General features: G+C 38.4%; 1 protein-coding gene across 1 annotated transcript in view; it reads right to left on the bottom strand.

Moving 5' to 3' along the window:
- SLC13A1 (solute carrier family 13 member 1) overlaps positions 1–23,964 on the bottom strand; it is a 117,248-nt gene extending 93,284 nt beyond the window's left edge. The window contains exons 1-3 of the mRNA XM_032401663.1: positions 23,877–23,964; positions 14,026–14,119; positions 3,615–3,737 (exon numbers count right to left, since the gene is read on the bottom strand). Coding sequence (XP_032257554.1) covers positions 3,615–3,737 — 123 coding nt within the window. The 5' untranslated portion in view covers positions 14,026–14,119; positions 23,877–23,964. The remainder of the gene's footprint in view (positions 1–3,614; positions 3,738–14,025; positions 14,120–23,876) is intronic.
- Positions 23,965–24,331: the final 367 nt, after the last annotated feature.

Raw genomic sequence — 24,331 nt, 5'->3', positions numbered from 1 at the left:
TTATTGCTCCCTGTAATAATAATAATAATAAAAAGTGTTATAGGGAGCAATAATAATAAAAAGTGTTAAAAAAAAAAACAACACCTTAAAGGAACAGAGTTACTCAAAACTGTTTCAATAGTTTTTTTTCTATATAACACCCTGTATAGTTAGTTCATTGCATGATTTTTTTTTTTTTTTAAGAAACCACTTCTGTTCTTAAATTTCCTTAGGCCACCTGGTGAGAGCATTTGAGCCTCACTTTCTTATCTTAGAGGTTTTTACTTTATGAGATGACACCCAAAATGAAAAGGCATTTGTGTGACATTTAGCAGAAATGGAAAATGACATTTAACAGAAATGAGGGAACAGTGGCACTCAAACCAGACAGAGACTGAAGGGAAAACTCTTCACATTTGTCGGTGCCTCCTTTCTGGGCCCTATTTTCTCTATTCTGGTACTTTCCTCACCAGAGTAAGGCTTGCAGGACCCTCCCTCTAGCCAGCTCAGTCTTCTGTGGGTGCCCCTTATTACAAAATGGTCCCACCTTTCCTTTATGTTCAGCCAATCTCTTGTTTCACTGTCACATAGAGCAGGGATCTGACAGGATACTTCACACTAAGCATGAATGGCTGATGTGAGCTGCATACCTCTCCAGGGGTCACCAGAGAATGACTTTTTTTTTTAAGATTTTATTTATTTATTTGAGAGAGAGAATGAGATAGAGAGAGCATGAGAGAGGGGAGGGTCAGAGGGAGAAGCAGACTCCCTGCCGAGCAGGGAGCCCGATGCGGGACTCGATCCTGGGACTCCGGGATCATGACCTGAGCCAAAGGCAGTCGCTTAACCAACTGAGCCACCCAGGCGCCTGAGAATGACACTCTTAATGGGAGACCTTGGGCCCCTTGGAAACGTATCTTAGGGTGTCCTTCAAATCACAGCATATTGTTAACCAGGTCTACAATTGTCAAAGTGCACCTCTTCTTGGTACAGAAAAACATAAATCTCTCTTAATATGTCACAACTGTGTTATGTTTGACCTATTTGACCTAAAATGAATTACATCAAGGCATAATCATGGATTAATTCATTTAAAACATGTCCTTTACAAATATAAAAATATTAGAAACATTATTCACTCATTCACAGTTATTTATTATGTGCCAGGGAGTTTACACCACCACCTCTTTTAAGCTTCAAAACCCAATACAAGATATTGGTATTATAGGTATTGTTATAATTATTTCTCTTTTATAGATTTGGAAACTAAAACTCAAAGAGGCCAAGTAAAATGTCCCAGGTACTACATGATATAATAATGATGTAAGTCCTGTTCTTTCTGGTTCCTAAGGCAATGATTTTTTTTTTTTGTACTATGCCATATGTCTACCATAATGACTATGAATGTGACACTAAACACTAAATCATCAGATCTAGAATTTGTATATAGACACATGATTTGGTTGGCTTAGAAACTGAAGCTCTAGGATTTGCTTTTTTTATGTTCCTTGAGCCTTATGATTGAACATAACATGTAAAACTTGGGTTCAAGCATAAGCATAAAGAGAAAGAAAGATTCCTTCTGTATGTACTCCGAGTACCTTCATAAAGAAGTTAGACTGTCCAGGATAAGTAAGTTGTGTAGACAATCAACCTGAGGTGAGTGGAAATCAGCTTTTATGTGGCTATCCTACATGCTTCTCTCAGCCTTGTTTTCTGGGTATCTCTTTCTTATGCCACATTTGCTCCCAAATTTGTGCTTTTCTTCAGGCCTTTCCCTCTTCCAAGAATATGCTTCCCTTCTCTATATTTAAATCCCACCAAACCTTGAAGTGTGACTTGTAGACTCATCTCAAATCTGCTGCCTTCTACAGATCTGTCCTGACAATTCCTGACTTTCCACACACCCACTCAGGAGTTTCACTGGGGCAACCACATCCAAATAATCTGGAGTGCTGGATGAAGGTACAGAAGCCCTGCCCTGTTGGGTCAAAAGATGGCTTCATGTTTAGTTGGCCTTCTACATAGTTTTCATGCTTACTAATATTTGAGAATCATTGACTTGGTATTTGTAAGATACAGTAAGCCTGGAGTAAACTTACTTACACTAATCACTATTTTAATAATACATGTAAATCTTAAATCTTCAGTAAGACTGCAAACTGTCTGAGGACAGGGGACATTAATTTACTACACTTTATGTCCCTAACAAGGTGCTAAGGACAAGTGAACACTTTGTGAAAAGTTTCTCTAAACTTACCTACAAATATAGATAAATGGGAACCAATTAGCCTCATTGCTGATAGAGTATGGTTTATAAGATGAGTACTGGGTGTTATATGAAACTGATGAATTGTTGAACACTACATCTTAAACTAATGATGTACTATGTGTTGGCTAATTGAATTTAAATTAAAAGAAGAGCAGTTCTTCAATAGAGAATTAGGTTTGCAGAGAGATGTGGCTTCTTTAATGGGGGAATATTTGCTCCACTGCAAATGTACCCATAAATACTAAGACAAGAAAGTGTGTATACTTTACACTTTGACTAGGAAAAAAAGTCAGAATGCTTTTACTGTGTGTTCTTATTTTCATTCTTAGAATTTTTAGAGTTCAAAGGGCATGGCACTTTTAGTCAATTGCTATTGTTGAGACCATCGAGTCAAACAATATAGGTCAGATTTTCTCCTCACAGTCATTTGTTTCTAAGCTTTGACAAGTCCTTAATTCTGACACTCACTAATGGTGCATCTCCATTTATATATTCTGGTTACGTTATAAATTCCATAACTTCTAGACATTGCACTGTGAAGGGTTTACTCTCTGAGTGCCATATGTGAGCTGTGCCCCCAAACCTTTTTAGACACTATGAAAACTAAGATAATTTTTTCCCTCCTAACTAGCATCTAGTGGTCAGTTTCCTCAGTAATTTTTAATATTTTTTATTTCCTCTGGCCCACCTTTCCATTCTTTAAGATGAGTTCTCTTGATGAAAGGGAAACATATAGATGATGTATATAGTAAAATTTCCAGGCCCACACAAATTAACTGTATCAACAGTTTTAATTTTTCTTTCCTAATATAAAGGATAAAGCCATCATGTGGGAAGGAAAATCTACCCTGGAGACTCCAGATTCCTGCGCAACTCCTACTAAACACCTAAATTTGTACACTGATTATTAACCACAACTTCAGTAATCATTCCTCCAATGCCCTGAAGTAAATGGCTGACTGAACAGTGAAGATTGAACTGTGTCCTAGGAGGTGAGGACCTGAACTCCCACGAACTGAGAAGGAAAGCACATTCCAAAAGAGGACTTATTTCCAGCAAAAAAAAAAGCAGTTGCCAGAACACCTTAGCACTCCAGCCCAGATACAACTGGTCACACCCTCTGCTGGGGTGGGAGGAACGTTTCCCTTTGACCAAGATGGACCATATCTTTATCTTGGGCTCTCTGGGACGTAAAAGGGAAAAATTTAGGGGTGGAGGGAGGAAGAGGGAGATGTGGAGAAGAAGAGAAGAGGAGAAAGGACATTCTGGAATACTTGGCATGCCATTAGAAAAGAAAGGTGAATTGTCTAGAACTCTGTTTACTTTTGCTCCCTGCCCATCCCTCCCTCCCCTGCCCAATCACCTTATGTAACAGTCGTGTTCCAGCCGTCTGTGCACTTGAGACAGTATTGTCATCCTCGTGATAACCCATAGGGTATTCAGAGGTGAACCCAGGACTCCTGGATGTAGCAGGTGTTGCCAGCATCTGGATGGGAAAGCAGACCAGAGTTTAAGGTAAAGAGAGGATTGCTTACGATTGATTCTAGGACTCCCTGTAATGGAAGCTGAGGAACCACAGAAATAGATGATCCCAGCTGATCCAAGTGTTCAGTCGTCTTGTAAAGTTAGAAGGATTTCATATGGTTCAAAGCAGGCAGTCAGAAACTGCTTTTAGGTACAGCCACAGAGACCAGTTTAAAGAAACCAGGGAGGTAAAAATTTTGCCCTCGTGATCTCAGTTCTGCTATGAAATTCACTGTTGCTCACAGCCATTAGGTCTGTTTTTTCTCTCTCAGAAAAAACATTGGTATTTCTCCCACCATTTCACCACCAAACATATTGTCCATTTGAGCTTGGAACATCTCCTGTCCTTGTTGACAGTGAAGAGAGAAAGTGTTCACATAGTTCCTAACAGTGATTCATTTTAAGTGTAGTAAGTAAGTGGCATTGACATAATCCAGCTTGCTGTCAAGCTGACCCATCTTCCTGGAAGTTATTTTTTACCTAAGTATAGAATATTTCACAACATGCCATTACCATGAACCCAGGGAGTTAGCCAGGCTGCCCTCTTGCAGTACTTTTCTGTAGACATAGCTACAGCATTCACTGTTCTTCACCACGTGCCTTTTATTATTTGGGTTTGGCAGCTTTGGGTTCAAAATGGTAGCTTATAGAGGAAATTCATTGTTTATAAGAAGTTAATGTGTGCCTTGTGACAACTTAAGACCTTATGAGGAAACTACCGACATTTATTCTGACAAGTTATTTATGCTTACATTTTCGTCCATGTTCTTTAACCACAGATTCAGAGAGGTACCTTTTCAGAACAGTATTTTCCTCTCGATTTATATGATTGTGCAGTTAAACCACATTAATTTACAGACCATGAGGACACAGCTGAATTTATACTTTTGGCCTGGATAAACATGATACAAAATGACAGTGGTGAGTAGTTTAAATTCTGGGAGATTTTAAAAGAAATGAGGCTAATAAAATGGACCCTTCTAAGTGAGTGAATTGATGTGAATAAGATACGGTGCCTCCACAAGAGAGCTTACCATCAAATGGGGAAGACACCAAGCACACGGCCAAGAACTCTTCATGGTTTAGAGCATAAGACACGTGCTGTGACAGCGCGACTAATTCTGATGCTCTGTTATCTTTCACAACAATCTCCATGTCCATAGTCCCTAAAATAACTAATTAGAAATTCTCACAGCAAGAGTCTTGACCTAATGTGGTTTCCTCTACATTTGGGGAATCACAGTATCTCTGGCTGAGAGAGTGAATGGATCTCAGACCTTCCCCTCAGGGAAAGGAGGCATCACCTGAAATGATAAAGACCCAAGCAGGTACCTCGAAAAATTAAAAATGGAAATACTATATAATCCAGTAATTCTACTACTGGTTATTTACCCAAAGAAAATGAAAACACTAATTTGAAAAGATAATATGCACCCCATGTTTATTGCAGCATTATTTATAATAGCCAACATATGGCAGCAGCCTAAATTTCCATTGATAGATGAGTGAATAAAGAAGATGTGGTATATATCTATATTTATATATTTATACATATAGAGAATGGAATATTACTCAACCATAAGAAAGAATGAGATCTTACCATTTGCAACAACATGGATGAAACTGGAGGGTATTATGCTAAGTGAAATAAGTCATAGAAAGACAAATACCATATGATTTCACTTATATGTGGAATCTAAAAAATAAAACAAATGGGGCGCCTGGGTGGCTCAGATGGTTAAGCGTCTGCCTTCGGCTCAGGTCATGATCCCAGGGCCCTGGGATCAAGTCCCGCATTGGGCTCCCTGCTCCACGGGAAGCCTGCTTCTCTCTCTGCCTCTGCCTCTCTGTCTCTCTGACTCTCATGAATAAATAAATAAAACATTTAAAAAAATAAAATAAAATAAAATAAAATAAAATAAAATAAAATAAAATAAAATAAAACAAATGAACAAACAAACAAACAAAGAACAGAAACCGGCTCATCAATGTGGAGAATAAATTGGCGATTGCCAGAGGGGACAGGGGTGGGAGTATCCTCCACCCCAAATCCATATTCTCTATATCTGATATTTATTCTCCTTGGAGCATTATTCTAAGATTTGGCCACGTATAAAATTTGTCTTTCAATGGCCATTTAACCACTCTCAATCTCAAGACTCTCTCTATATCTAAAACATTCAAGGCACTTGTCTGCTATTCCCCCATCCCATACTTTCTTAGAAGACAATTACTTGAGTTTCATCTCTTATTGTGATACTCCCTTGGTCTGACAGCCTCATGGTAACTTTTCATCTTAACCTTGCTGCCTAGTTCCTGTTGGCTTAGTTAATGTATTATTATGATAGGTGGTAGGTCAACACTTTTATACTGGGAGAAGCACTCCAGTTGTTTACCAAGTAGATAGGTCTGTAAATATGCATTGTATCTGGATCACTACTGCAAGTTTTAAAGTTCCTTCCATTTTTCAACTCTTTCAAGACCTTAGCTATAGTCTCCTACCATCTTTCTTCATTGCCTTATTACTTCTCTGTGGGCATTCCCCATATAAATAAATTTGCTTTTGTAGGCTCCATTATTCTCCCTTTAAAAAATCAAGGACTTATATTATCTCACAGCTCTTACATTCTATATTTCTAGAACTGATTTATAGTCAAAGAATTACTTTTCAGTATGTACATTAAAATTTTTCTTTCAAAAAAATGTAGAATTCTCAAAATTTTCTAGAAAAATGTACAGATTTCTAACTTTTGGTGCTGTTTCTTCTAAAAGTGAAAAAAAACTATTATCAATATAAAACAAACTATCCAAAGTCAATCCAAATAAATAGCCAAGAGATTTGCTACCTAAAACAGCTTTGAGGGGTGCCTGGGTGGCTCAGTCGTTAAGCGTCTGCCTTCGGCTCAGGTCATGATCCCAGCGTCCTGGGATCGAGCCCCGCATTGGGCTCCCTGCTCGGCGGGAAGCCTGCTTCTCCCTCTCCCACTCCCCCTCTTGTGTTCCCTCTCTCGCTGTGTCTCTCTGTCAAATAAATAAAATCTTCAAAAAACAAAACAAAACAAAACAAAACAAAACAGCTTGGAGCAAACCGACTGGATATAGAACCTCAAGAAATCCAATCTATATAGTAAAAGGAAACTAAGATGATTTTACACAGAATCATTCATCTTTTCATAGACCCAGCAGCTTGCTGTGACCATTCATCCCGGAAGATGTTTCATAGACATTGAGTAAACCGTCTCTCAGAATTGACTTCATTGTCACATGTTTTCACTAATTATCTGGCAGCCAGTGCTCTGTCCGGGAATGTGCACTTTGAACTTGAGTGAAAGGCACAATTAGTCAAGACTGACTTGGAAGTAATGAAAATTGGGATAAAAGTAAAACTACTCTGATGAAGGCGAGGAATATAATTCAATGAGGAAAGAAGAGTCTTAAATAAATAGTGCTGGGACAACTGTATATCCATATGCAAAAAAATGAAGTTGCACCCCTGCCTCACACTATATACAAAAATTAATTCAAAATAGATCAGAAAACTAAATGTAAGAGCTAAAACTATAAAACTCTTAGAAGAAACATTGGTTTAAATATTTGTGACCTGAGATTTGGCATTGGTTTGTTTATTTATTTTCATTCATTTACTCATTCATTCATTCGTGTTGTTGTTGTTGGCTTTATCTAGTTTATTATTTTAATTGAGATATAATTGACTTATTATATTAGTTTCAGGTATACAGCATAATGGTTTGGGATATTTGTATCTACTGAGAAATAGTCACCAGGAATCTAGTTAAAATCACCACACATAGTTACAAATTTTTTCTTCCTTGTGATTAGAACTCTTAAGATCTACTCTCATAGTAACTTTTAAATGTATAATACAGTATTATTAACTATAGTCACAATGCAGTACATTACATGCCCATGGCTTATTTATTTTATAATTGGAAATTTATATCTTTTCACCAACATTTGACACCTCTGCCATTGTTTTCTTTCGACCTGATACCAAAACCACAAGTAACCAAAGAAAAACTAGGCAAATTTGGATTTCATCAAAATTAAAAACTTCTGTGCTCCAAAGACACTTATCAAGAAAGTGAAAACACAGCCCACAAAATGAAAATATTTAAAAATCATATATCTGATAAGGGTGTAGTACCTAGAATATATTTTTTAAAATTACAATTCAACAATAAAAACACAAATAATACAATTTAAAATGGGGCAGAGATTTCAATAGACATTTCTATAAAGAAGATATACAAATGGCCAATATGCATACAAAAAGATGCTCAAGATTACTGGCCACCAAAGAAATGCAAATCAAACCATAATGGAATATTATTTCAAACTTACTAGGGTGGCTACAATAAAAAAAGGCAGATAATAACAAATGTTGGGAAGGATGTAGAGGAACTGAACCCTATACGTGATTGGTGCGAATGTAAAATTGTGCAGCAACTTTGAAAAACAATTTGGAAGTTCCTCAAATGTAAAACATGGAGTTGCCATGTGACCTAGCGATTCCACATTGAGGTATATACCCAAGTGAAACAAAAACATGTCTGCACACAAAAACTCACATATGCATGTTTACAAGAGCCTTTTTTACAGGATTTTTGAGAAGTGGAAACGTTCCAAATGATGAATGGATAAACAAAGTTTGGTATATCCATACAATGGAATATTATTAAGCCATAAAATAGAATGAGCTCCTGATACATGCTACCACATGGATAAACCTGGGTAACATGCTAAGTAAAAGAAGCCAGACATAAAAGGCTACATATTGCACAATAACTTATAAATGAAACGCCCCGGATATAGGCAAATCCACAGAAACAGGAAGTAGATAAGCGGTTGCCAGGGGTTGCGGAAAGGGGAGAATGGGGATTAATTACTAACGGGTCTGGGGTTTCTTTTTTGGTTATGAAAATATGCTGAAATTAGATAGTAAGGATAATTGTACAACTTTGTGAATATATGAAAAACCCACTGAATTGTACACTTAAAGAGTGAACATCACAGCATGTGACTCACATCTCAATTTAAGAAAAGATAAAACGACTCAAAATTACACAATAAATGTGAAATTATTTGAAAAGTGTAAAAGCACTTTGTCAGCAGTTCTCAAATGTTCAGTCTCAGAATCCTCTATACTCTTACCTAAACATTTTCTCATGTGCCATTAGAAAATAAAATTGAGAAAAATTTTAAATGTTTAGCAATTTGTTTAAAACCCAAAATAATAATCCCATTATAGGCTGACATCAATAATATATTTTAAGAAGCCTAAATTTACTCTTCAAAAAAACTGTGAGAATAATGGTATTGTTTCACATTTTTGCAAATCTCTCTAGCGACTGAAAACAGTTGGACTTTACATTCCATCTATTGCCATATCATGTCATGTTGCCTCTGGAAAATGCCACTGTATACTGGTGAGAGAGTGAGAGAGGAAAGCAAATAATGTCTTTGATTATGAAAACAATTTTGTAGACCCACAGGAGTCCCCAAAGCACATTTTGAGAAGTGCTGAACTAAACAAATATGAGGTAAATTATTGTTATTGGAAAGAAGTTTGCCTTCTATGGGAGGTAGGTAGTTAGCGGTGCCCATTCAATTTGATGTTGATAAAAAGAACTCTTCACACTCAGAGAAGACTGCTATTAAATAAGAAAATTATAATTGTTAGGGACGCCTGGGTGGCTCAGTCGGTTAAGTGTCTGCCTTTGGCTAAGGTCATGATCTCAGGGTCCTGGGATCGAACCCTGCATCGGACTTTCTGTTCAGTGGGGAGCCTGCTTCTCCCTCTCCCTCTGCTGCTCCCCCTGCTTGTGCTCTCTCTCTCTCTCTGTCAAATAAATAAATAAATAAATAATCTTAAAAAAAAAGAAAAGAAAATTATAATTGTTAAATCCTAGACCATGGACTGCTCTATGTTAGGATAATCACAAACACAGATACCATTATGGATTGAAGTAGAGGGGTAGGGTAGCCATCTATTTTATTGCTCAAATATGGACACTTTTGAAAACAAAAGGGATGCTATTAATAATTACTGTGGGGCTGTCCAAGGAAAATTGCATCATGTGGTCCCCTTCGCCCTGGCACAAACTGAGAGTTAAGTGGAGTCTAAAAACAAAGATTTGGGATCTTTGGAGGGTCTGGGAAGAGGGTTCTGGTCAAAAGGAATGAATGAGGTGGCAAAAGGAATGGAGATTGACCTGAGTAGATTAGTTCATGGTATGGAGGATTTTAGAAATCCTGAGCGCTCACAGAATCTTAAGATTAACTAAAAATTTCACTAAGAATTTTAAACACATGGGCGCCTGGGTGGCTCAGTTGGTTAAGCGACTGCCTTCGGCTCAGGTCATGATCCTGGAGTCCCAGGATCGAGTCTCGCATCGGGCTCCCTGCTCGGCAGGGAGTCTGCTTCTCCCTCTGACCCTCCCCCCTCTCATGCTGTCTCTCTCTCATTCTCTCTCTCAAATAAATAAATAAAATCTTTAAAAAAAAAAAAAAAAGAATTTTAAACACTTAAAGTAATCTATTTTTGAGTGTCAAAAATTAGTTTGATCCTGACAGACTTGCTGGTTCACTGGCCACAGAGCTTCATCCCATTGAGAAAATAAAATGCAGTTGTGGTGAAAGTAACTGGAAATTCATGCCTCCTCCATCACAGAGGAGGAATTACTTTAATTAAGGTGAGTGTCCTTCCCTTAAGCAGGGACTGCAAACTCAAATGCCTTTGGGTTCAAGATGGTCAAACATGAAAGGGAAGAGCAAGCAGAGAACCTTGGTAAAATCGAAAGTAGACGGCCCACGAGAGGAGGCAGCCATCCTCAGGGCCAGTTTGTTGGCATGAGAGGCTACAGGTCCCAGGCTATCAGCTTTCTCGGATTTAAAAAAAAAAAGAACAAACCCTCAGTAACATAATCTTTTATGTGAAATTTCCTGATATTTAAATGTTGGCAACTGATTCAGTATGATACTAACAGAACTGAAGGCGTGAATATAATCCTGTTCATAGTTCTTCCAACTAAAACTCTGTCTGTGACCCTTAGGATAGATCTATACCTAGCTAGCCACATATCACAGAGTGTGGATAACTCAGAGAACAAACTGTCACCATTAATTAAGAAAGAATGTCAAAGTCGGGTCTAATAGAGAAGTCAATGTCATCTTTGTATCCCAAGAGAAGCACAGTTTATTGTATATCGTTGCTAAGCAATCTCTGGAATATAAAATGAGCCTACCATGAGTTATGCTTGGGAATGCTCTAGCAGATACATTTATTATTCCAGCAGTAATATGAGTTAAACATACAGAAGCCAAACTGAAGTTGGACATTTGAGTCTTCTAATTCAAGTCCTTATATCCAAGATGAGCAACTGAGCTTAATGGATAAAAGCTGACTCAAACCATGGTCACGCTAAGATAATACCTTTGTCACCTCTCCATCCCACTGTAATTTAACATCTCATCATAATGTAAGATACAAACAGTCCTATAGTATATCCTATGTCCATTCCTTACTGATAAATAATATACATTAAGAGTATAAATAATATACATTAAGAGTAACAAAATAATCTACTTTCTGTAGGGAAAAATTTGCAGTGCTGATTTTGCCCAGTGTTTGCCATCCCAACCACTTCTATGGGACAATCGAGGACCTCAAACACAATGCTCCCTTCCAGAGGGGCAGAATTTACTATTGTATCAGCAGGATTCTGCTGCTTCAAGGAGACAGACTCAGACAGCCAGTGAATTTGATTATAGATCAGGGTCAGTGCTTTGAAACTAGCCCCTGTGGGAGAATCTGAATGAGGTGCTCTATGAAATCACCATACCACCAGCAGCTTTAGAGACAGGAAACATCAGTGTCTAAGTCACTCAGCTTAATGAAAAGAGAAAGGGGAAGGAGGAGAAAATACATTGAAATCCCAGCTGTAGAATCATTTACCTTGACTGATTTTAGACTGAAATCTTTGCAGATGCCCAAATGAACTCTTTGGGAGCTCTCTTTAGAACTCTGCAAAAACACCACCATAGAAATTGGGGCCCAACAAGCCCTGCAATGGTGGTTTGCTGCAAGGCCCTCTGACCTGCACCCCTATGTGCAGCCTGGCTGAGGGCACCTGGCAGTGAGTCCTGGTGCCCATTAGCATTGCTTCTGCTAGAAGGACCCACGGTAGACAACACATCAGCCCAAGGAAATGGCTGCCACAGGGACCAACCGCTTTGACACAGGATGGGTACACTCTCCAGTGGAAAGACAGAGGGATGAAAGACCAGTAAATGGTCAACTCAATTTAAAACTTTTTTTTAAAACATGTTTTTTTTTTTAAATCTGTGTCTGTTGTTTGAATTTCTGTTGCTTTTATTTCATCTAATTTGTGTCATTTCCTTTGTCGTTTCTAATGCATTTTTTAGCTTACTCTTTCTGCTGGTGGCATTCCTTAGTTCATTTGATCTGCGGGTAAGATATTAACTGCCTTCTAACAACAGATGACAGCATGCTCTCTCTTAGTTCTCCACTTGCCACTTGCCGTCAGGGGGGACTGGAACTCCTCTGAGGGCCACTGGAAATCTGCAAGTGGCAGTGAGCCTTAACTTCTTTCCCTTTCCCCAATCTTGAATTTTCCAGTGACCAAGTAGATCCCCATTCACCACAAAGTTCTGTAAAACGTTGAACTCACATTTCAGTTCTGGTTCCTTCCCATCCAGCTTTTTGGTGGCTGCATTTCACCCACACCGTCTCTCATGTGTGGCTACTAGGATTGTTTGTCTCTATCTCTACCAACAGCGCCCCTTCCCTTTGCGTCATTCCATGCCTGAGGCCCTCCAGCCAGATCCTACACCCTATAGGGCATACTTAGCAATGAAAACTGGGCATGCTTGCTACTCTTGATTGAAAAGAATCCTCCCCTTATCAGCTCTCCAGGTTGGAAGAGAGGCAGGGTCAGGTTATAATTAAATTCTATAGGTTTTGCTAAGATTTGGGTCATTGGAAGATTTAAAGCATAAAAGGAACTTAAACAGAGAGGTGAAGCTGGATGAATTAAAAGGACTAGATGAATTCATTATCTATTCATGCATGATATATAAAGCTCATATCAAGCATTAGGGACTATGCTGGAAGTGGGTATACAAGAATAAATAGCACCTAGTTTTTGCCTTTGAAAGGCATACAGCCTGGGCAGGTAAGGCCAATGTCTAAACAATTTCTGCAATGTGATGAGTATTAAAATAAAGATATGGAGAACATAACTTGAAAGATACAGGGGAAATGCATAACTCTGTCAAGGGGGTTGTAGGGAATAAAGGTCAGGGTGAGCTAAGACATGAAGAAGGAGAGGAGTGGTGTTTACTGGACAGACAGAAGTGGAATTAGGAGCATTCCAATCAAAGGGTATAGCACTAAAAACAATGGCACATAGAGCATCTTGCATGTTGTTTGGTGTGCCTGGATCAGTGTCTGTGTGGGGAGAATGGAGGGCAAGAGGCTGGAAAAGCTGATGGAACCTAAATGATGATGAACCCGGAATGCCAAGTTAAAGAATCTGGACTTCATTCTATAGGCAGTAGGGAGCCCTGAAGAAGTTTAAGTAGGGAAGTGCAATGATTGGGTTTACCTTTCAGAAAGATTACTCTGGGCTTATAAGGGGTAAGAAAGAGTGGACTTGGGGCACCCGGGTGGCTCAGATGGTTAGGCGTCTGCCTTCAGCTCAGGTCATGATCCCAGGGTCCTGGGATCGAGCCCCACATCGGGCTCCCTGCTTGGTGGGGAACCTGCTTCTCCCTCTCCCTCAACTGTTCCCCCTGCTTGTGCTCTCTCACTCTCTCTGTCAAATAAATAAATAAAATCTTTAAAAAAAAAAAAAAAGAGTGGACTTTACTGAAAGAATACTGGGTGATTCATGGAACCCCTGGGAGAGCTAAAGAACTAGACTCTAGGCTACTTTGAAGAATGATACCCCAAATCATGCTCAGGACGGGCTCCATTGGAGATGGCCATCTGAGATGCTGCTTCCACTGAATGCTACAGTGACTCTGTTTGCAGAACCAGACTTCCTGCCACAATTGCCAGCAAAATGCAGTATGTGTAGAGCTTCCTTCCTCCATTTACACACTTCGGAATCCAAGTGTTACATGGATGAGCCTAAGTAAAGGAGCCCAGGTCTCATACCTGTGCCCTTGCTACCAAGAAGCCAGAGAAATAGATTTCTGGGATTTACCTTGGGAAGGCAGATTCCATGATGTTGGAAAATCTCCAAGCACAGCAAGCCTGGCCCCAAGCTGCTGCTTTGTCACCGCAGAGAGCCATCTCACCTGACAACAGAGTTAATGACAATAGAGTTAGAAGCAGGTAACCATGAGAAGAATTTAAAACATTTTGCAGTAGTTCGGGTCATACATGAACTCTGACACCAAAGTGGAAATGGAAAAGAGGAATCAAGACTAAATATGTGAACTTTCAGGGGGTGGAATCTGTGAAACCAGAAGACAGACTGGATAAGAGATCGGAGAAATAAAGGGCCATGGGGAGCCTGCCTGGAGGGACAGGGAAAATGAGCATCTTAACTACAACTGGTAAAAACAAAGGGCAATTATACTAAAGGATGGTAAAAAGTGAAAATAGGGGAATATATATTTTGATATTTGTTTGTTTTTAGTAATCTAGAAATTTGCTTTTCAAATATTTTGCTTTCTAATAATACTGACCAAATGAGAGAATCATGTATTTATAAAACCTTTGGTTATTTTCAAGGAATTGAGATGCCCACCCAAACTCAAAACTACCTGACTTCCCTTCTCTGGAATATATATGTATTATATTTTTGCAAATTTAGGATACAGAGACAAATATTAAAGAGTTGACACTGTCAGCAAGTTATCAGATGTTACTTTTTCTGGCATTTAGTTCTGTCTAGGTAGTGGTTTACTTATTTAAATACATAGTTTGTGTCCCAATTTAATGTCTATAGAGAACATCTCTCTCTGAATCTTTTTGTGGTAATAGCTACTACAATCTAACCAGTCTGGACTACAAGCAAAAGTGCCAAGAAGGATGAATTGCTTTGTCCCATGTCTACCATGAATCTTTTCCACTCAGGCAGGCACTGGGTAAATTCCTTGGGAGTGTCACTTTGGGGAGGTGGTGGCTCTGATCTGACGCTATCATCAAAATGGCGGCCAGTGAACATGTTCCTGGGTCATGTGGAGGCAACCGAGGCAGGCACAGCTTCCCTCCTGGCCAGACAAACAGCCTAGAGCAGTACAAAGACTGCATCTGTTGGCTGCTTCCTCAGAGCTCCCACAGGTTCCTTGGAATCTTTGTTTGACAAGCCAAAGCTCTTTCTCTTTCATCTGTAGAGTTTGGGCAGTGAGAAGCCTCTCTTCTTTACATTTAGTCCTAGGGAGTGTGGGCATTCACTTCCTCTTGGAAGCAGTTACTGAGTAAATAAGGCCCCTCTAGCTCTGAACAAAGATCTATCTTGATAAATCCCATTCACCTAGACAGGTCTGCCTAGCTACTGTTAAATCTGCCCTTTGTCTTTTGATTCCATCGTTCTTATAAAAATAAACAACAAATCACAAAGTGTTCCTGACATCTTGGTACTGTCATAAAATCTAGACAAGTGATTCTAAAGTCACCAGAGCAATCTTTACTTAGGTGCATACAATACATATAATATTAGTTTATTAAAAAAATATTAGCTGTGATGTGATGGAAATAGGCTCAGGTTTGGAGTCATCAGCCTTGGGTTCTACAGATTGTTTTTAAGCTATGTGAAGTTGAGCAAGTCAATTAGCATCTTTGAACATTATCTAAGAGACAGGACTGTTTTGAGGACATGAGATATTTGTGGAAATATTTTGTTAACTGCCAAGAGACACGCAAACTGATGTGTTGCTGATGCTGATGCTGCACCGGAAGAGAAGGAAGGTGATACACTCAGAACTCAGCATCGCGTACTAAATCCTGGGTCATCTGCCACCCTGAAGAAATACTCTCCTCCATAACCCTGCTTTAACTCTGTTCTTTGGCCACCCACTGACCATGCATTCCACATCAGGGCTTTTCACAGTCATTTTCTCTGCCAGCAATTCTCTGCTTTCCCATTAGTGCTGACCACCATCGGTCCATCCTTCAAGTTTCAACATAAGTATCAGTCCTTCAGATAAATCTTCCTGGCCACCCAGAGTGAGCTGGGTCTATCCAGCTAGACCCTCACAGTTCCTGTGTTTTGTAGCATTTTTCAGAATTGTAATTTAACTATCATTTCCACAATTAATAGTATAATGTCAGTATTTACCATCATACTATAATTTCTGTAAGAGCAGGAGTGACTTCTGTTTGGTTACTGGGACCTAGTTCTTAGGTCTTTGGACAGTGCCTGTGATGTAGACATTACTCAGTAAGTATTTGCTGAGTGATGGACTTTCCTGTTTTGCCATATTCTGATGCATCTTGTTAGGAGAAACTTCTTCCTGATTTAATTAGGTATTCTTTCTCTCATTGAGTGAATCAATTCCACCAGATATTTATTTTGGATCCTAGGTAACTCCCAAATGCCCCCACAGTACCCTGTACTTTCCTCCATTACAGATGCTATTAAATTTACTTGTGTGTTGTTAAAAAAAAAAAAAAAAATACTGACGTCCAGGCACCGCCTCAGACCAATTAAACTAGAACCTCTCGGTTGGAACCCAATGTCAGTTCTTGAAACGTCTCCCTGGTGATTCTACTATGAAGCCTGAGGTGAGAACCACTGACAATTATACTATACCCTTATCAACTACTGGCATGTCTTATCTCTGCCAGGAGGCTCAGGCCTTTGAAATGAGATTTATTCTCTGGATCTAGCATAGAACTGAATATTTCAGAGAGTACTCAAAAAACGTTTTTGAATGAACGGTTAGATGAATGCGTATCATTGGGGTAGAAGCAAGTACATCTCAACACAAGACCACTCTTACGTCAGATATGGGTGGTAAGGAAAGGCTGTAATAAAGACAATGACTTCTAAGTGTTGTGCCAAGGCATTCTCTATTGAGTGAAAAAAAATCTACAGTACCCTATTGTTGACAAAATTCAAGATGGTTTTTTTTTTTTTTTTTCCCTTCTTGGATAGTACAACAGTATTTCAGTCATATAGAGATATTTCCCGAAGTATTTAAAAGGTAAACATATGCCAGTAGGACAATGATAGTATTTTCTTTTTGACACTAAATGTAGAGAACAGGATACTGTTTGGAGGAGAAACAAAAAGGAATAAAGTTCAGTTTTTCCAAAACTCTATGGCTAAGACACTGATTTTGTCAATGAAGCTTTTTCAATAATTTTGCATACATCAGTAGTTTCTTCTTTTTTAACCTCTGAATAATATTTGATTTATGGATATACCATATACCACAATTTGTTTATCCAGCCATCAGTTGGTGGACATATGGATTGTTGCCAGTTTTTGGCTATTCTAAATAAAACTACTATGAACACTTGCATAATGCCTTTTGTGGACATATATTTTCAATTCTTTTGAGTAAATACTTAGAAATGGGATTGCTGAGTCATCTGTAAATTTTATAATAAAAAAGACGGCCATATTATTTTCCAATGTGGCTGAATCATTTTGTCTTCCTACCAGTGGAATGTGAGTTCCAGTTTTTCTACATCCTTGTCAACACTTGGTATTCTAAGTTCTTGAAAATTTAATCATTCTGGTTGGTGTGTAGTGGTATCTCAATATGGCTTAAATTTGCATTTCTTTACTGAGTAATGATGTTGATTATCATTCATGTGCTTATTAGCTATTCTAGCATATATTCTGTTTAAATCTTTGGTCTTTTTAAAAAAAATCAGAATGTTTGGTCTTCCTACTATTCCTATTATTATTATTATTATTATTATTGAGTTGTAAGTATTCTTCATATATTCTCAATATAAGTTCTTTATCAGATACATGTTTTCTTTCAAGTCACACTGTGATGTAAATCTTTTGCTATCAGATATTAGAATATTGAATAGTACCACCTGTTGCCTGTCTGACCCAGCTTCAGGCTCCACACCTTGGTTTGTGTAGATTCACAGCACAAGGCTATGCAAACCAGGTCCACTCAGCCTTTGCAGTCCTCCATGGCACTAACTTTCTGCTCTGGACATATTCTTTTCCACTGCTCCTAACAGATGCCATGCTCCTTCATGTGTCAGTGTGTATGTCTGTTTGCTATTCCTCCCATTGAATGAAATACCCTCCCTCTTCTCTCTTTCTTTTTGGAATCTACATATACTTAAGACTTCCTTTATGTACTTCGTCCTGTTACAAAGTTACAGTAGAATATATTGTGGTCACGTGCATAATGGTTTGGGGGTCAGACAAACTTGCACTCAAGTATGGGTCCTGGCATTGCTAACTCTGACTATGGCTGAATTACATAACCACGTTAAAAGTCAATATCTTCATTTATAAATTAGGAATAATAAGAGTATGTTGTTTTCTCACAATGTAAGTGGGAATAATGAAAAGGGTTGTTGTGAGGATTAAATCAAAGAAGGCACACAGAGTACTTTGCATAGTACCTGGGATATGGTGAGCCCTTAATGCTCAGTAAATGTTGTTATAATGGTAGTGATTTATAATAATAATTTAAAATTATAAGAAAAAAATTTTAAACCTATTTAGCCCACACTGATCTCTCTTTTCTCTGGGTTTCTATTGCATCGAGAGTCATTTCCACACAGTTTGGCCTTCATTGTTTTCTTATTATTTCATATGTGCAGGTTTTGCCTCCGTGATTCAGTTGTAGGCTCTAGAAGGCACCTAACACAAAACCAAATGCATAGTAGGGATGCTGTATAAACATGCTGATTGGTTGATGGGTTTCACCTCCAGGCTGCTGAGATAAAACTCAATAATGCCGCTAAACGGAACAATTCAGATCAAGAGTGGGACTTTTCTGAATCTTCCAAAATCGCATTAAGGGAAGATTTGTGCTGTAGCACTAGACACAGTACAGGAAGAGAACAATTAACGTTCTTGTTGGAATCGGAAGGGAAGCCATTCCTTTTATTACACGTCCCAAACCTGGGCTGCGCAGCCTGACGTGTGCTGTTCTCCCTATAAATTTGAAATTAGTATCCTTGCAATATCTATTTTGCTTTTTTGTAAACATTCGTTTGTCTAAGACTGAAACTTCCCTTTCTGAAACCACAGATTTGTTTGCTGTCAACACCTGTGATATGAAAACTATTCTGACGACCATAATTAAGAACGTTTACCACATCCCAACGCAGAGTGGATGATCACAAAACATCCAGAAAACAATGAGGAATATAAGTGCAAAAGAAAATCACTTCATTTATTTGTTCTTTGAACTTATTATAAATGCTCCCACTGTTTATCTTTTAGCATATATAATTCAACATGCATAAAATTTGGCTTTAAAGAGATGAATGGGAGCGCCTGGGTGGCTCAGTTGGTTAAGCAGCTGACTCTTGATTTCAACTCAAGTCAGGATCTCAGGGTCCTGGGATAGAGCCCCGGCAGGCTCTGCCCTTGGCGGGGGGAGTCCGCTTGAGGATTCTCTCTCTATCCTTTGCTTCTGCCCCTCCCCCCGCTTGCTCTCTCTCTCAAATAAATAAATCTTTAAAAAAAAAAAAAAGGGATGAATGGGTCACCAAAAGCAGTTCTGGAAAAGCGAATTATAGCAATAGTTGAAAAGAAGGAAGCAAATGTCCCAAAGGATTTTCTGAGTGCTTTGGAGGGTGTTACTCTCCTTTTCAAGTAACCATGTATTTAAATTCTCCATTCCCAATCACTACTACTACTACCATCTACTATCTCCTGCTTGTTCTTCTGTCCTGTCCTGCTAGACCCACTTTTGTCTTCAACATGTCTTCAACAACTCATTTATGTTTTTCATTTTAATCTCTCCATCCTTATCCTGGTGTCTCCAAATTCCATGGCAATCAAACACCCTACTAACAACATGTGTTCCTCAGTAGCGTTTGCGGAGCAATCATTTAGTAAGCATTTACTACATGCCTGATGCTGTTCCAGACACTTACACACATCACCACATTTCATCTCCTAATACAACTATCAAGTAGTCACGCTCACTTTCTCCATACAGGGAGCTTGCTGTTGTTGGGCAATTCGTTTATCCAGCTTTTATTGATTTGCTGGTATCCTCCGTACCCCGGTCACACAAAACTTGAAAGTAGTAGGGTTTTAAGAAAAATATCTTTGAATTGACAAAAGAAACTACTTGGAATTCTGTACTGCTTTTAATTTAAGGTATAATTTATCAATCATAAAAGTATAGCAGAGACATGAAGCATATTATTTATTCAATTTATAAATAATGTTTTATGCTTTATATAACTTTTTAAAAACTCCTTGCAATAACTCTGTGTTCCACAGATGGATGAGCTCCTGGGAACTAGGCAATACAATACATTTTTTCTTATTAATTATTCCATGTTATCTATTTCATGTGTTTATGCCATACTCTCTAACCTAATTACTTAACTAATTAGTAAGCTTCTTGATTAAAAAAAAATGGTTAAGGAAATAGGGCTTGGAATAAAAATGTTGAATATTGGATTCAATACATACTATCTGTGTGACCTTGGGAAAGTTACTTATTACTCTGTGCTTCTATTTCTTTTTTTTTTTTTAATCAATATAATGGTGATAAGAGTACTTACTCCGTAAGATTATTGCAAAACTTAAATGAGCTAATGCATGTAAAGTGCCCAGTATACTACCCAGAACATGGTAATCATTCCCTGCTAAAATTACTGCTATTATTATTATTATTATTATTATTATCATTGCTGAATCTATAGTGGTTTCTCAATAAATACACTCAGTTGGAATTCAAAATGGTTCATCTTCCTCAAACTGAAGCCACTTCATGATAGTCATGATGACCTATGGGTAGATAGAATTTTTTTTATCCAATTGGTATACTTTTTAGAGTTAAAGGGATTCATTAATATTTATGCGGAACAGTAGGCATAAACTGAGTTTGCACTCTGGAAATTAGAGGTATCGTCATGGGAAATAATATCCTTAAAGAATGGTTTTCCAAAGCTCTATTCAATAGCTCCATGTCTTCCTTTTCCAAATTGGTTTTAAAGATCTAACCACTTAGCAACTGACCAGAACTTAACATTGTCTGTAGTTTTATTATCCAGTATGAATTACAATGCCAAATTATTAACTCTAATATCAGTAACTGTTAACTGTTTTTTATTCCTTGGTGTTTTTGTCATGGGTAGTTGTTTATACATGTTTATTTATAAGTGAAAACCTTACCCAAAATATCTAGAGTCAAAAAGTGAATTTGCTAACCAGTACTGGGAAGTCCATCTTTCTGTCATTATTCATATATGATCATGGTATCTATCTATTGCCTGGAAACATACATATATATCTTATCTTTATAGTCCTTCTCTATATATTTTTTGGTCTTTCTGGCCTTTTTTAGATTAAATGTCTCCTTTATGGTAAATGCCAGATCCTGAAAAAAGTCATTGACATGTGATTTCCAGTTAGAATAAAAACAGGCTGGGTTGATACCAGAGTTCTGTTGGTTCTATGTCTTTATTCTAACCTAACCTCCTTTTCTCTCATCCTCATCCAGTTACTTTCGGGAGAAAACACACTGAGAGCTTAATAAATATTTGTTAACAGATACCGCTATGATGGCATTGGAAAAAATTTAGATTATGAGCAATAAAAAATATAATCCAACTCATACTGCCTTGTTTTCATAGAAACATTTTCATTCCTGTCACACTGAATGAATAGAGCAATGAATTCTCTGAGTCTCCACCTACAATTTTCCTAAAGGGATATTCATTTATAATGCCAAAAGCAAAAGGAAAACAAATGATTTTTTTCTCTTACAATAACCCACTTCAGAGAGTGCCAAAAGGCCATTTCATTTTAATTAGTAATTTGTAAATTTTGAAAGATACCCTTCCTCTCCCAACATCTCCATTCTGTCCTGACTCCAAAGCTCACCACCATCAAAACAATAACTAAAAAAGAGAGCCAGTGAATAACAGCTTTTGTCTCAAACCCTGATTCTTATCCTTACTTTTACTGCTAAAGTATCAGGGAAAGGTAATTTTCCTTCCCATAACCAGTACTCTCTTGTGACTAGTTAAAGTTTTCTTTGGGGCAGAAGAGCGTTTTGCAGGACCATTATAGGGAAATCAAAGATGAATGACTTGTACTTTCTTACGGTGCTCCATCAACACCCTCTCTTCCGTGGTCCATTGTGGCCAAATGCAGAGCATCCAAGGATAATGGCTAGGTTTTAAGGCCACTGGGCACAAAGCCATCTTCACCATTAGAGATATAGCTCATAACTCACTGTACTCATGGTAGAATCTTAGCACTTGAATGCTTCGATACTGTAATGATTTGTAAAGAGTAGAACATCCAGGCAGGTGATAGTAAGACCAATTGACAAATTCAGGAGAAGTGAACACAAATAAATAACCCAAATAGTCACCTGCATCCCCTAACTGAGCAATATAAGTTCTGTACTTTATGCACAATTTTTGACGAGAGTGGAAACCCTCATTCTTTACCTTTGTATAATCAACCCTTCATATAGATTATGGTATACAGTAAGGTCTAGATAGGTGAATAAAGACAAAAACTAAGATCTCACATCCCAGAACAGCTCCAAAAGAAAATTCCATTCACATTTCCATCCTGCTCCTAACCATTTCCAGTTCATCTTCATGGCTGAAGCTAAAATGTTGCTTCCTTGGGGAAGTTTTCCTTAATCCCTCCCTATCCCCAAAAAGATTAGGAACTCCTGTTGTATGCTTCAAAATACCATGTATTTCCCTTGTTTGTAATTACTTGTGGAACCAGCTCAGGCATCTAAGATGTGTTTAGTTCAGGGACCCCAAACTACAGGTATGGCTCTTCCTTACTCATATCCGCTGGGTTTTCCGGTTCTCTCCTTTGGACTTATGGGTGTCCCACTGTATAATGTGTGTTTGGGAGGTCAGGCTCTCTAACAAGAAGATTAACTATATACTAAAGGCGCAAGCAAAGGAAGGGCACATGGCAGGAGTAGAAGGAGAAAGAGACATTCAGCTTCGATTCAATTATCTCGAAATTTGCCATCAAACCATCTGATATTTTAATATCTGCATATATATTGTTTGAATCAATAAAAAATATTTTGATTAGAATTATTAAAAAAGGGATGCACCCAAGTCTTGTTATTGTTTCAGAGTCCCACTGGCCAGGCTGTGGTGAGGTTCTAGTGCAGCATGCTGAGGAGGGGAACTAACTGGTACAGGTCTAGATGTAGATGATGGACCATCTCTCCTGAGGAAAGATGGGCAAGGACTCAGCCACCACAGGACTCCTGATCACTTGAGCATGCTTTTCATGGTGATTTTTCCCCTAAGTCCACTCACTCAGTTCTTACAAAATGTTCTTGACCAACTTCTCAGGAATCATCCCCAGGCCTTTATTGAGTATCCTTCCCTTAGTGTGCCCTTTTCCCCCTTTGCCCTTTTCTCTTTAATTCCTGTCACATGTCCTTGTCCTCTTTACCCTTACAACCACCCACCTCCCCATTCCCTTGTTCATTTTCAACAGATCACCTAACACAATGACTCATATATTTAAGGAATCTTTCAGAAGAGGTTATTTGGCAGTATTTTTCTCAGTTAAATTTCTGCTGCTGATAAATAGGAATAAGAAGTGGAGAAAGCTTCTCGACCTTTCTGTGATTATTTTTTTCCTGATGTTGTTTACCACCTTGCACTCTAGTAAGTATACTTCACTAGTGAGTTAAGTGAACAGTCTTTACCATATTATGTGCAAAACTCATTAATTTGAAATTGATTTGAGAAAAATTACTTGAGTGCCTTCTTGCCCTCATCAAACTTAGAATCTGTAAGACAAACAATGAACAAGTGAAAAAAAACTAATATATAATTGCAAATGGTGATAAGTGCTTTTGTAGCAGGTATGAATTATAGTCAAGTAAGCCTGAACTGTCAGATTAATCTGTTTTCTTCAAACAAAATTAAACCTACCTCTGAGTCCCCAACACATTGAGCTGGTGCAAAATGCAATCTCAGTCATTTTAGGGGCCACCTCCTCCTCTTTCAGTCTTCAGGCCAGCATGGTTGGGGTTGGATTGTTGAAGTGACTGAGCCCACATGGCCCTGAAAGGGCGGCAGCCTGTTGCCCCATGCTACATTTGAACTCAGAACTCTTAGCTAAGGCAACGAGTCTAGTTCCAAGGGGCCAACATTCCTAGAGACACAACAGGATCCTGCTCAGCAGAACTCTGAACCTTCTGTGAAATCTGCCAGGAAACTGGAAAGGAACCACTGCCCATGGATTCACACTCCTGTGTCCCTTCCCTGGGTTTGGAAATGTTTTCTTCCAACCTCGGACCCCCAACCTCACAGGCATTAGCCTTTCTTCTCTCCCTTCTGGAGTATCCAGTATAATCTCCTCTTTAAAAATAGGCCTTCTGAGACCT

Source organism: Phoca vitulina, unplaced genomic scaffold (assembly GCF_004348235.1).
Source record: "Phoca vitulina isolate PV1807 unplaced genomic scaffold, GSC_HSeal_1.0 scaffold4, whole genome shotgun sequence".
Lineage (NCBI taxonomy): Eukaryota > Metazoa > Chordata > Mammalia > Carnivora > Phocidae > Phoca > Phoca vitulina.
The sequence above is the reverse complement of the archived record's forward strand: the minus strand, read 5'-3'. Positions and strand labels throughout refer to the sequence as shown.